Source organism: Gouania willdenowi, chromosome 1, assembly GCF_900634775.1.
Source record: "Gouania willdenowi chromosome 1, fGouWil2.1, whole genome shotgun sequence".
Classification (NCBI taxonomy): Eukaryota; Metazoa; Chordata; class Actinopteri; order Blenniiformes; family Gobiesocidae; genus Gouania; species Gouania willdenowi.
Window position 1 is genome coordinate 16,209,263 of NC_041044.1, and position 14,928 is coordinate 16,224,190.

At 40.3% G+C, this 14,928-nt stretch overlaps 1 protein-coding gene and 1 pseudogene across 1 annotated transcript in view; one reads left to right on the top strand and one right to left on the bottom strand.

The window, feature by feature from the left end:
- LOC114479831 (voltage-dependent T-type calcium channel subunit alpha-1H-like) overlaps positions 1-14,928 on the bottom strand; it is a 77,133-nt gene that overhangs the window by 37,950 nt on the left and 24,255 nt on the right. The window contains 6 exon segments of the mRNA XM_028473767.1: positions 809-932; positions 1,250-1,350; positions 6,338-6,649; positions 11,151-11,335; positions 12,919-13,006; positions 13,697-13,852. Of these exon segments, the coding sequence (XP_028329568.1) occupies positions 809-932; positions 1,250-1,350; positions 6,338-6,649; positions 11,151-11,335; positions 12,919-13,006; positions 13,697-13,852 (966 nt within the window).
- Positions 2,932-3,049, top strand: LOC114472748 (uncharacterized; annotated as a pseudogene).

The following is a 14,928-nucleotide window of genomic DNA, read 5'->3' on the forward strand; positions in this document are numbered from 1 at the left end:
TTCATAAAAAGTGAAGATAGTTTTACCTTTAAAACATATGACAGATAAAGGTCATGCAGCAACAAAATATATAAACAGAACTAAGTGAGGACAGCTTACAAAATGTTTTTAGTTTTTTTTATGAATGAATACATACACCAAGAGGCCCAGAGGTTTTTCATCATTACAGATGAGAAAGAAAAAGAAACGTACAGTGTACAGTATATACTATATTTGGACAAATGTACGCTTTTTTAGGCCTTTAAAAAAACTTTTATACATGTTAATACAGGCCAAGCTAGTGTTTTTTTCTTTCTTTTTTTCTTTTGTGGATACGAAAGTTTTATCTATTAAAAAATGTGGCCCGTCAATTTTCTTTTTAATCAAACTCGAACATCTGCTTTTTATCCATTTTAATTATAATGTTACAATTCATTATCCTGAGTGATGCTGGCTTGCTTAATACTGCAAATCCTCTCAAAATTGGGTTGCAGTTGTGAAAGGTCCAATTTAAGTATGTTTGGACCATTACCATGACGACGCACACGCACACACACACACACGCATGCATACACACTTTTGTGTGGCAGATTTAGACAAGTTATCAGAGTGAAGATGACAGGGAACACATGGAGGTAGCTGTGCATTAATTCAGTGCACGATTCAATGATTGTAAATTGTATTTTAAACGTTTAAATAATAAACTGGGCCACAACATCAGTGAAATTGCTCTTCTACCAATTATAGAAAAAAGGATTTGTAATTAAAATTTCATCCACTGTGAACATGTGTTTGTGTGCACGTGTGTGGGTGCGTGTGTGTGTTGTACCATGCTGTGGGGCTGTATGTCGGGTCTCTCCAGTGCAATGGTGATGCAGTTGAGGAAGATGAACAGCAGGACGATGTGGTCAAACAGCTTGTGATCGATGACCTTCTGACACCACACCCTGAAACTGAACACACACACACACAGTGAGGAGAGCGTGTCAGCTCGTTCATGCGCGTCACACAAATTAACCATATCACCTGTAGCACCTCCATCAGGTCACGCAAACCTGGCGTGAACACGTTTCCTCTTTAATTGATCAAAGTAAAAATATCTATTAACAGTTCTGTCGCTTTTCACACTTTTAACTGTGAATCTTCACACATGCTGTTTCCCAGGTGACCCTGACAATGTGGGTCTTGTTGTGAGTGTAATTGTAAGAGCCTGTGTGTGTGTGTGTGTGCATGTGTGAGTGTTGGTTGTGTGTGTTTGCTGTCTCCTTACTGGTTTTGTGGCGCAAACAAATAAAGAGACCAGTCTTCATGCTCCAGACACCACTGAGGCTCATAAGGCTCCAGCATCTTCTTCACCTTCTTACATAAACTCTGAAAAGAACACATACAAACATCCGCAGATGCACATACACACACGGGAACACTTATTATTTTTCAGGATCCTTTGTACATTTGCACATACAACGTCTACATTTTCTTTAAAACGAGAGTTACGTATGTAACTACGGTTCTATGAATACTGGATGACCGCCAGAGGCGGTGCTTAAAGCACTGGATGTTCCATCTTGCGCATGCGAAGGTCGAGTTATTACAGTGGGGCAAAAAACAATTTAGTCAACCACCAATTGTGCAAGTTCTCCCACTTAAAAAGATGAGAGAGGCCTGTAATTTTCATCACAGGTGTACCTCAACTATGGGACAAAATGAGAAAAAAAATCCAGTAAGTCACATTGTAGGATTTTTATTGAATTTATTTGCAAATTATGGTGGAAAATAATTATTTGGTCAATAACAAAAGTTAATATCAATACTTTCTAACATACACTTTGTTGGCAATGACAGAAGTCAAACGTTTTCTGTAAGTCTTCACAAGGTTTTCACACACTGTTGCTGGTATTTTGGCCCATTCCTCCATGCAGATCTCCTCTAGAGCTGACTTTCAACTCCCTCCAAAGATTTTCTATGGGGCTGAGATCTGGAGATGGGCTAGGCCACTCCAGGACCTTGAAATGCGTCTTACGAAGCCACTCTTTGTTGCCCGGGCGGTGTGTTTGGGATCATTGTTGTGCTGAAAGACCCAGCCATGTTTCATCTTCAATGCCCTTGCTGATGGAAGGAGGTTTTCACTAAAAATCTCATGATACATAGCCCCATTCATTCTTTCCTTTACATAGATCAGTCGTCCTGGTCCCTTTGCAGAGAAACAGCCCCAAAGCAAGATGTAACCACCCCCATGCTTTACAGTAGGTATGGTGTTCTTTCTCCTCCAAACACAACGAGTTGAGTTTTTACCAAAAAGTTCTATTTTGGTTTCATCTGACCATATGACATTCACCCAACCCTCCTTCTCATCCAAATGCTCTCTCGCAAACTTCAGACGGGCCCGGATATGTACTGGCTTAAGCAGGGGGACACGTCTGGCACTGCAGGATTTGAGTCCCTGGCGGCGTAGTGTGTTACTGATTATAGCCTTTGTTACTTTGGTCCCAGCTCTCTGTAGGGCATTCACTAGGTCTCCCCGTGTGGTTCTGGGATTTTTGCTCACCATTCTTGTGATGATTTTGACCCCATGGGGTGAGATCTTGCGTGGAGCCCCAGATCTTGGGAGATTATCATTGGTCTTGTATGTCTTCCATTTTCTAATAATTGCTCCCACAATTGATTTCTTCACACCAAGCTGCTTACCTATTGCAGATTCAATCTTTCCAGCCTGGTGCAGTTCTACAGTTTTGATTCTGGTGTCCTTTGACAGCTCTTTGATCTTGGCCATAGTTGAGTTTGGCGTGAGACTGTTTGAGGTTGTGGACAGGTGTCTTTTATACTGATAACGAGTTCAAACATGTGCCATTAATACAGGTAACGAGTGGAGGACAGAGGAGCCTCTTAAAGAAGAAGTTACAGGTCTGTGAGAGACAGAAATCTTACTTGTTTGTAGGTTTTATCAAATACTTATATTGTGGCCATACCAGCCTGTCATTGCCCGATCCCGTTAGAGCTCGGAAGCTAAGCAGGTATTGGCCTGGTTAGTCGTTGAATGGATGACCACTGAGAATTCCAGGTGTCACAGTGGGGTGGCAGTCACCCCAGTGGTATCTGTCATTGTGTCCTTGGACAAGGCACTTCACCCATATTGCCTAGTATGAATGAAGTGTGTGAGTGAGTGTTGGTCGGAGGGGCCGATGGCGCACTATGGCAGCCTTGCTTCTGTCAGTCTGCCCCAGGGCAGCTGAGGCTACAATCGTAGTTTACCACCACTAAGTGTGGAGTGAAAGAATAATCCCTTTATTCTGTAAAGTGACTTTGAGTGTCAATCAGAAAGCGTTATATGAAATTGATGCATTATTATTATTATTATTATATTATTTTACCAAGGGATTTACCAATTAATTCATTAAAAATCCTACAATGTGATTTTCTGGATTTTTTTTCTCATTTTGTCTCTCATAGTTGAGGTATACCTATGATGAAAATTACAGGCCTCTCTCATCTTTTTAAGTGGGAGTACTTGCACTTGGTGGCTGACTAAATACTTTTATGCCTCACTGTATATCAACAAAGTCACCTGTGACCCCTGGATGACCCGGAGAGTCTATATCTACTGGTGTCATCAGGTGACCTGTTCCTGTCAAAATCTTCTCGCGAGGACACAAGGATCCTGAGTGACAGGATGCTCTGGCGGTCATCCAGGATTCATAGAACCGTAGTTACATACGTAACTCTTGTTCTATTTCATCTTGATTGACCGCCAGAGGCGGTGCTTAAAGCACTGGATGACTTATACAGAAAGGTCACCAAAGAATCCTCACCTACTCAAGGCCTGAAGCTGTGGAAAGCGCGGCCATTGCCATAGGCTGGACACCAAACTGCTGCCTAGCTTGGCCAACCTGCACACTACGCTCCAAGGCTTGCAATGTCGCTGGGCCAAAGGTCTGGCCTGGCACAACCGGAACGGAATGCAGTGTTCTCCAACATGGCTCAGATAGAGGGGACTGTGACAGCAAGACCTGGTGTTATCGTCAACATTAGCCTGCCCAGCTCCCCGGTCATAAGTACGAATGTCTGCAGTGAGGCATCGCTGAGAGACTCCGACCCGGAATCCTGCAAGGTACTCGACAAAGCCAGTACCAGGTGTGACAGACAATTACCTAGACGTCCCATACGGGCAGCAATGTTATAACTGCGAGTCAGAAGATCGTCAGTCAACCAGTACTGAGGTCGGGGGCAGCGTGTGTCTGGTCTCACGGCCTCATCTGGGGAAACTATGAGGGCTGCAATGGCAGGCTCAACTGGAGGTAGCTGTTCCAAGCCACAGCTGCCAGCATCATGCATGGCTGCCAGAGCCCTGCTATCGCTTGTATGATGGGAGAGAACCCTCAAGTCAGGCCAGCATCTGTGGAGCTCCGCAATGTATGGGTCAGAGGAAGGCACCACAAAGGCCGAGGTGTTGGGGGCCTGCCTGAAAAAAGCATTTGCCGTTCGGGTAGGGACAGGGGCTACATCCAACCCAAGGCGTGCCAAGGTCGTGCGCATTGCTGGCTGCACAGTGCTGGTCACTGAGCCAACAGAAGAGGTCCTACTAGAACCCTCTGTTAAGGCATGAGAAGCCTGTGAGGCAAGCTCCTCCTGAGAACATGATGCTGCCTTGGACAGCACATCCTCCTTCTTAAGGTTGGATTGACCTGCGGCACGCTTAGCAATGCCAGTGGCTTTACCTGAAAAGGGCAGGTCTATTGTGCCCTCAGCTTCAGCCAACCTGGACAGTCGCAGTGCATGAGATATAAAACTGAAGTTCATGCACGAATTACCAAGCAGGACACTGATCGTGACCGTCCTCTGCCTTAAGGGTGGCCATGCAGGAAACACAAATGGAAGTCCTTTTTTCTCCAATTCTTTTTCTTTACTATTATTAATTAATATTATTTATTTTTTATTAATAATATTATTTATGAATAATAATTATATGAATTATCATATAAATAATTATTATATTGATAATAATTATATTGATTATATATCAATAATAATTATATTAATAATAGTCTAAATATTGATAACTGCCGAGCTGCAGCGGCTACAATGAAGGAACTTCACTCAGGCCAGAGAGCGCACCGCCTGGAGTGATCAAACTGTGCTCCCAGTGAATCCAACTGAAGTAACACAACAAAACAGCAGCATGCACACTGCCGTTAGCTGGAGAGAGAGGGAGCAGTGCCGAGGCGAACGCAGCAACGTACCGGGAGCCCCGTGTTGGCCTCACACCAGCGAATCCACCGGTCAGAGTAACCACAACAATGCTAACAGAGCAGCGTAGCAACAGAGCAGATTAACCGTAGCTGTTTAGTCACAGTAGATAGACAGCGGCGTAACCGCGGAGCTACCGAGTCTGAACCAGTACACAATCACAGGCGAATCACTGCTGATGACATTAAAGCGTACGGTAGTCACCTCAGGCAGCCCCTGGTAAACTGGTCACTCAGTCGAAGCAGTGCACTCACCTGCGGCAGACTGTGGTGCCCCAGCCCCACTTAAAGGGAAAACAACAAGTTGCAGCTTCTAGCGGACGAGAACACTCAAGGCGCCAACCTTAAGGTTCCGAAGCTACAAGCGACAAGCTGTGAATAGCAAACAACCAACCTGCTATCGTTATAAGCAATCACAAGAAGATAGAAGAAACAGGTCACCTGATGACACTGGTAGATAGACTCTCCGGGTCATCCAGGGGTCACAGGTGACTTTGTTGATATAATTACTCGAACTGCGCATGCACGAGATGGAACATCCAGTGCTTTAAGCACCGCCTCTGGCGGTCAGTAAGGATGAAATAGATCTGCATTTCTCTCAGTTAAAAATGTTTAAATGTATAAAATATGTTGTGCCATTTACATTTATTTTCGGCCTTATTTAGCATGATTTTCTAAGTGTCTTGTAGTGTTGTAGAAAAATTAATTTCTATATTTATTTCCATCATAATATTCATGCAAAAATGGTCTTATGATGCCCATTTTATGAAATACTATATGTGGTGAAAATTCTTTCCAATTGCAAAATTTATGAAGTTCCTTTATTTCTAATGAAGGGGTAGCTTTTTTCAAATGGTATCAGCACATGCAGGTGAAAGCACAGGATCAGGTTTTTTTTTTCCAAACAACATTCCTTCTGTTTTCATGGTTTAAATTCATTTCATCCTGGTTGGGTTTATTGCCTTTGTAAGATAAATAGCAACAGCATTTGAACATTTCAGCACACCATAACAGACTCTATACCTCACAAGTTTAATCTCCAACCAACAGATGCAAGCCACCAAGAAAAAACACTTTTTCCCCTACGTAACAAAATAATCTCAGAATGAAGTATTCACCTCTTCTGCTTCTTCTTCGTCCTGATCGTTGTGGAAATGTGACGTCTGCAGGGCATCGTTGTAGCAGGGGTCCGGGAGGTGAAAGGTGGTGCCGTTGCAGTCGGGCGAGTAGAGCATGGGCACCTGGAGGTAGTCGGACTGATCCAGACTCTGCTCCATGCTGCTGAAGTTGGAGCTGGTGTGCGTGTCAGACAGCAGGGACTCTATCTCCCCGGACTGGCTCCTCCTGTGGAGGCTGGGAGCTCGGCTCATGCTGGTCCAGCTCGAACGCCGGCTCTCTGGTCCGCTGTCCCACACAGACTGCTGGCACAACTATAAACAACCGTAAAGATGAGAAACAATTGTCATGCAGCATTATCTACAGAAGGTCCTGTGCATGTTTAGGTTCCAGCAACATACTGGGTTAGCATATTCTCCCAGAGTATATGGTTACTTCTAAGTCCTGAATCTAATAAAGAATATTTTTTTCAAATCCAACTTCTTTCTTTCTTTCATACGTATCTGATATTTTGCAATGCAACTTCCGTCTGAACAGTCAGGTCCATTTATCCAACCTTTACATCATTGATTTACATCAGGAACGGAGTTTAAATAAGTGGACAGTGGAAGGAGAGTGAGGTCTTAAGAATTAATAAATACTTTACATTATACATATTATCAGTGCCACACACACGCTGAGACGAGATGCCTCCATATTTACTTCTGTCATGGATTACTGTAAATCAGCTCCTCTTTTGTGCATGTGGGTCACTTCAGGGTCGCATTCAGTTCATACTCTAAACCAAGGGTGTCAAACTGATTTTAGTTCAGGAGCCAAATACGAACCAGCTTGATCTCAAGTGGACCACAGATTATAGGCAGAAAAATGAGCAATTTCATCAATATTATGCCCTACTTTGTAATTCCATCCTTTAAATGATAAAAGTATGTAAGGCGCTGACAACATCCGAGCAATAAGTGACAGATACCAGTCTCTGCAGGACCTTCAACTATATTTACTTGATTTTGTGATTAATTTGTATTTAATTTGGGGAAATTTTGTTAAATAATTGGCACAAAATTGAAGGATTTGGGAAAAAATTTAAGTTATTTAAGTTTTTAAAAATGACTGCCATCATGTAATTTGAACCATGGGAAAACTGTGAGCACCCGGAAATATTGTAAAGTTTTGAAAATCTGCGATATTTAGAGCCACATTAGTTGGTAATTTACACATTGATTTATGCTTTTTCTGTCATTTATTTTCACTTTCTCCCGAGGGCCAAATTGGATGCTCTAAAGGACCAGAATTAGCCACTGGGCCTTCGGTTTGACACGTGCTCTAAACTGATAGAAGACTCCTTAATATGAACGAGCACAAACAAATCGGATTTCTCCAAAATCTCCAAATTGTGCATTAAGACCTGCTGTCTACATGTCACCAATGTAGGTTCCTAAGTATCTGCTTATTTCCAACTACGCTTTTGCACATTTTCTGATTGAGGCCTCAAAATGTACTCTTCAATTCTTCAATGTAAGCTGATTGCAAAGATGGTAGAAACTACCGGTAAATCTCAATAGGCTCCACACAGAAAGGACCCAAGTGTCCACTCCGGGCCTTAAACCCATGACCTTCTTGCTGTGAGGCAGATGTGCGAACCCCTTGTTGTATTTAGTGCAACATAAATACAGTTGAATTGAATTGAATTCAATGATTCACCTGACAAAGCAGTACAATTTTGGAAGTTTGGAAGAAGTTTAAAATGGCTGTTGCCTTCACTTGTCGTTAGCTGATATATACCTATGGACCTGTTGTGCTGTCTCTCATTCTCTCTTCTTGTTTTTGGGGTATAGTATCTGTGTGTGCCTGGGGTAATTGTCCATGTGACTATGAAAGTTGGTGTTCTGCAGTGTGCTCGGTTAGATGGGTGAGTGTGTGGGTGTCACAGATGTGTGTCGGTGGATTTTGTATTCCAGGGAGGATTTGTTTGTGTGTGTGTTTGTGTGGCTGAAGGTACAGATGCATTAGTGAGCAGAGAACCATTACCGTTAGCAGGTTGTATAAGTCTGTGAGTGACACACTCCTGTCCATTATTATGCTGTCTATCGTTTGCTCATGTTGGCTGCTTTTTACTAGGGCTGGGCAAGATTCAAGATATATCGAGTTTTCTATTTTGGCGAAGTTACAATATCGCCTATATCAATATATATATTTTCTTATAACTTATTTTGTATCAAAATTAGGGATGTAACGATTCACTCAACTCCCGATACGATTCGATTCACGATACTGGGTTCACGATACGATTCTCTCACGATGTATGTTACAAAATGGGACTGTAGACAATTTTTTTTTTTGAAAAATACGGTACTATTTTCCTTTTATTTTTCATTGTCAAAAGAATTCCTTGATAAACTATTCAAAACAATGCAATTTAACTAAAAATAAATCTTGAATGAAATAAATAAAGGAATAATACAAATAAAAATGAAGCCTATTAATTTAAATTCTGGTTCTATAATAAACAATGCAAAACTGCATAATAGTTCTTTTTCTTTTAAAAGTGCAATTGAAAATGTATTTTGTGCCTTAACAATTGGACTCAAAAAAACCAAAAAAAAAACCGTGATTGCACTGTTTTACGTCATATTTGTTTGAACCAGCAGAGGGCGCTGGTAACACAGTGGTCGGTTGGCATGCAGATATCTTGCAGTGAAGAAGAGAAGCTATGCTAGCAGACAGAGCTAATAGAAAAACGTGACTTTTACAGATATTCAAGTAATATTACAGATATTCTTTCGGTGCTAAAGGGGTAATGAATAATTTATTAACATATTTAAGAGTAGAAGGCGGCCAAAAATAAAGTATTAGCAGACTCCGCCCGCCGCCTACAGTTGTGCCCTCTGCTGGTTAAAAAAAGTACTGCGATTCAATTTTCAGAAAATCCATATCAACCGTGATACCTATGAATCGATTTTTAACTGCCTTACGATTAATCGTTACATCCCTAATCAAAATACTTGTTTTAGGAGTCGCTGTTCCCTAAGAGCAAGACCTTCCCACAAACAAGCCACACTACAGTACTCACTCACACGTGCTGTCTCCTATAGGAGAAAAAAGCAAAAGTGGCACAATTGTGTAGATAGTTGTTAATAAATGTCCCTGTGTGGCAATTTGACCTAGAATTGTTTTTCTCGTCTGACTTTATTTGAATAAAAAATATTGAAATATGAGTTTTGGTCTATATCGCCCAGCCCTACTTCGAACACATTTACCTCAAGGTTCAAGGACGTTATTAGGTTTTATTCAAGGACTCGTACCATGCCCGTCGAAAGTATGTATTCATATAGTGAGGGCTTAAGTACAGTTGTCAATTATGGCCAAATGAGCATGTGTTTGAAGGTTGGATGTACAAAGAGGTGTACATACTCTGTACTCTGTAGTGTTATAAAGGGGTATATTTGCTGGTGCAGAGTAAAACAGCGTGTGCGATTTCCCGGGTTTAATTCTATAGAATATTCACATCATAAATGTAAATGTGCTTGTTTTTTTTTACTCATTTTTATATTTTTTTAGTTTGGTGTATTTTTCTGTAATGTATGTTTTTTTGAGTCAATATGTGTATTTTTGTATGTTTCTGTTGCCTTTTTGTGCAAACTATTGTTTTTTGTTGCCATTGTAGTGTGATTCTGGAGTTATTTAGTGTATTTTTGTATCTTTTTTGGTGTAGTTTTGTGCATTTCTGTTGTCATTTTGTGTATAAATATATTCAGTTTTGTGTATTTTGAGTCATTTTCATATTTTTGTTGTTGTTTGGTGAATTTTTCTGTAATATATGTTTTTTTGAGTCATTTTGTTTGTTTTTCGAGCCTTTATGTATATTTTTGTGCATTTCTATTGTTGTTTTGTGTACTTCCTGTATAAATGTTTAGTTTTTTGTTGTATTTTACTCATTTAGTATATATTTATTGTGTGTGTGTGTGTGTGTGTGCGTGTGTGTGTGTGTGCGTGTGTGCGTGCGTGTGTGCGTGTGTGTGTGCGTGTGTGTGTGTGTTTCAGCACAGCCACCGCCTCGGAGGAAGTGGAGTCCGTGACCCGCAATTTAAAGGAAGTTTGGGATCACGGGAATAATTTTAAATAACCATGAAAAATTAAATAACCTTGAATCATTAACTTAAATAACTTTTAGCAGTATGAAAACATTTTTCATATTGACCTTCTTTTTTAAACCCAAACAAACTGCGACACAGTGACGTCATATGACCCGGAACCGGAAGTAGCGTGCTCAATTCATCTCTAACTACCAAGAGGGAACCGTAATCTTAAAATTAAAATGAACGTTTTGAAACACCAAATTACTCCAAAATAACGGATACACACACTTGTGGTATTTGGAAGCCCTTGACAAAGTTTCAGGTCGAACTCATTCCGTGTCGAGGAGATATTCGCTCCACACACACACACACGCACGCACGCAGACCTTTTTTACTTTATAGATGGATAATAGCTTTTTTTGTACTTCACCAGGTCAAGATTGGATTGAATGCATAAAATGTGTGTAAAATAATAAAACTTTATGACCCTTTGATTTGAAGTCACATAAATGTCTCAGGTTGATCAAACAACTCTATGCTGACGTTGGAAGGATTTGACTTAATTTAACCTTTCCTCTGATCTGGATATTGTCTTTTTCAACCATTCTTGAGGCACAGTCTCGCCTAATCTTATTTTCCTGTCATCACATTGTTTTTGTCTTCGACCGCTTTGGCGTAACCCTCCTTATCAGTGACATGTTTTGTAGCAGGAGTGTGTCGTTAGGAGTGAAAGGCTCACCGGTGCTCTCAGCTCCAGGCTGTTAATGTCAGAGGAGGCCGCACTCGCACGCCGAGACTGATAGGAGTTTATGGTGGGCGTGGCTGCGGTGTGCGTGATGACTGGCAAATGTGAAGGAGGAGGCATGGAAGCCTTTGGGTTCAGCAGACCATTAGGACTCAGCATCATGGCTTGGATCTTGAGCTCTGAGAAGATAATCAAAGTACAAACCTTTTACAAAATGATAATGTTCTCACTTTTTTATTTTATCTGAATATCTGAAGCTGTGCTACTCACGTCTCACTCAAAAACAATCATTTAAAGCAACATTTCAATTACCTTAATGTTACTGATGATATCATCTATGGCCACATGCCATACAGACCATGCTTCATTCATGTTCCTTGTTTTGCACAATACAACACGAGCACTCCGCACTCAGCTGGGATTCTATGTCAACAATTGTAATCTACTTCTAACAGTAAACGAGTCACTGTGTGACAATGAGACACTCACAGGAAGCAACCCATGGTTGCCTGAGCAACGACTGAACAGGCTACAACTGCGTCAAAAACACAAGCCAGGATCATTTTAATCCCTCTGCGTGACCAAAGACAAAAACACTTTTCTTATAAGTTTACTAAAAGCGATTACATTTAAACTTAAACAAATTGTATTGGTTTGTTGTTTAAGTAATACAGAAAAATAAATTTGGTTAAAATTACATGAATACAAATCCCTACTCAAATAGAGATCAGACAAATTAAGGACACATCCTTAATATATTTTTTTGACTGTCTGCATCAAGATGCCCTTTAGCAGAGATCAAACATGTTTACAAAAATACTCATTATTCCAGCAGTGGTCAGCAGAGGTGTAAAAAACACAAATATATTCTACTCAAGTAAAAGTACTTTTACTTGATTGAAATTATACTCAAGTACAAGTACAAGTAGGTCATAAATAAAATACTTAAGTATAAGTAAAAAGTAGCTCAAATAAGCAGTATTCCAGATAAAAGTTACTAGTTACTTTCACCGCCCACATTTATTTTTGGTAATAAATCTTGTCACGGTTCCCTTGCATACAGTAAACATCTCATGTATAAACTTAAAAAGGAAAAGACTAAATCTTGCATCTGCATGAAATATACAGTTTGTCAAAATGTAGAATTATTTAAAAAAAAAAAAAATAAAATAACACCAAAGAATTCAATTTACAGTATCGTAAGTACTTGTAATACATTACTTTCACCTCCGGCGGTGAGAACACTAAAACAACAAAATATCCACGTCTCCATTTTTACCTTAGCTTTTATTCATGATTGTGAAACAAAACCATTTCTTGTTCTTTAAAACTGAAAACTAAATCTGCAAAGAAGCTCAAAGGTTGGGAATTGATTCTGTCCCACTGTCTCAAAAGTCCTGTGACGACGTACAACCATGAAAAGGACAAATCAAAGCAAAACAGACATGAAAGCAAAAATGGGCTCAAACACCCATGTGAGCCTCCAAGCTTTTAGAGAATTAATACATGTTTTAGGGCCTCTGCGCAAACAATTAGAGGTGTTTTTTACATGAAACAATTTTTGGGATACACAGAAAAATATTTGTGATCTCTGTGAGAGTAAAATGCAAAAAAAAAAAAAAATAAATCTCAATGTATTAAATGCAATGCATAAAAGTATTTTCTATATTTGACCAACTGCAAACAGACCATTTGTTGCGAGTGCGTGGGTGAAATGACCCTGACTGCCTTTTCCTGCCCAGCTGATTCTGTGATGTTGTACCTGCAGCATACAGCTCTCTCAACTTCTCCTCATCCTCGAAACACAGTGATTGTTTTTCATCATCGGCCTCAGATCTGTTGGCATCGCCCTGAAAGCAAACACACCAAGCTGTAGCATCAGTGTTATCATCACATTCCTTGTCCCATTCTTTGTCTTACTGTCTGTAAAAGGAGGTGGTATGGGGGAGCGAGAGAGAAGGAGTGTTGCAGACGGGCGGAGGGAATCTCCAGTGTTCTGTAGTTGAGTTATGTGCATGGCTTTGGCAGCGATCTCCTGTAGTCATGCCAATAAAGCTTTACTGAATTTAATTAAAATCCATTCCAGAAAGATGGAAGCAGACGGCTTTGTGTGTGAATGTGCGTGTGTGCGTGAGAGAGAGAGAGAGAGAGAGAGAGAGAGAGAGAGAGAGAGAGAGAGAGAAAGGACAAGTGCTCTCTGATGGCAGAGATAAAAGATGAAAACTAAACAGCTAAAGCTTACCAGCTGTGAATGGCAGGCGATATCAAACATATCCCTACCCAGGAGAGCATTGTGCATGTGTGTTTGTATGTGTCAGCAAGAAACAGATGAAAAGGGGATCGCGAATGAACAGCAGAGGAAGACTAAAAAACAGAGGAGCGAGTGAAGGAAACAGAAAGAAAAAGAAGAGGAAGTGGAAACCACACAGGCAGGATAGGGACGACTTCTCTCCAATAAGCAGCTTTAGCATCATCAGCGCTACAGTGTTGGATTAACCCTCGCTCTTTTTCACCCTCCAAACTTCTAGTTTTGTCCTCACCTCAGCTTGAAAGCCCTCCACCAAAATAGCGACCAGCAGGTTGAAGAGAACGTAGTTGCCAAAGGTCATGAGGGCAACAAAGTAGAGGGCAGCTATTGGTGTGGTGGAAGCCATCCCATTGTAGAGTACTGCATTCCAGTCCTCCTGGGTAAGGATCTGCATCATAGACAAGTGGAGATAAGAACGACAAACACATTTTAGACAATGGGTTTATCACAGGCTACACTGCAATACACATCATCAACCAAACGTCATGTTTGACATGCTAAGACAGGGGTGTCAAAGTCACTTTAGTTCACGGGCTCAAGTGGGCCATAGGTTTTATAAGGCAAAACAATATCTAAGCAATAAGTGACAGATATCAGTCCCAAAAGGATCTTTATTTTCAATTTCCTAGATTTTGTGACGAATTTCTATTCAATTAAGGGAAATATTGTGTCATAATTTGAAGAAATTCTAAGGATTTTGTAAGAATTTTGAGTTTTTTCAACTGTTTAACAGTGTACCTGTTTAACTTAAAAATTACTACAATCATGCAATATAAGCACCGGGAAAACTGTGAGCTCCTGCAGATATAGTTGTGTTTCATTTACACAATGATTCATGTTTTCTCTGTCATTTGTACTTTTTCCTGCAGGCAAAATTTGATGCTCCAAAGGGCTGGATTTGGCCCCCAGGCCATGAGTTTGACACGTGTGCTAAAAGAAACCCACATACAGTATATAATACTGTAATGCACTGACATATATCAGTCTCTGCAGCATCTTCACTGTAAAAATCCTGAATTTTGAGACAATTCTTTGTGCAATTTAAAGGAAGTGTGTGGGATTCTTTGTTAGAAATTGCAGAATTTTAGAAAATTTGATTCTTTCTTTTCACAATTTGTACAGTCCCCTTTAAATATTGTGAACGTTTATTGAAATTGTGTTTTTGGAGGGACGAAGATATCTTCAAGACAATTACTTGGCAATTTACACAATGATTCTTTTTCACTTTCACTTTTTGTTCTTGCTGGTCAAATTAGATGTTCTAAAAACCAGATTTGAAGTAGTACGTCACGTTTAATTATGAAAAAATTGTAATGCTTTCAACACATTGAGCAATGACCCAAAGACAAATTACACCCAAATCCATTGAGGTCATTATGATAAAACCACAATACTGTAATCATATGTTTGATCATTGTTTCCATCACACTGTACAATAGGATGAGACACATCCAAAGTTCCTGC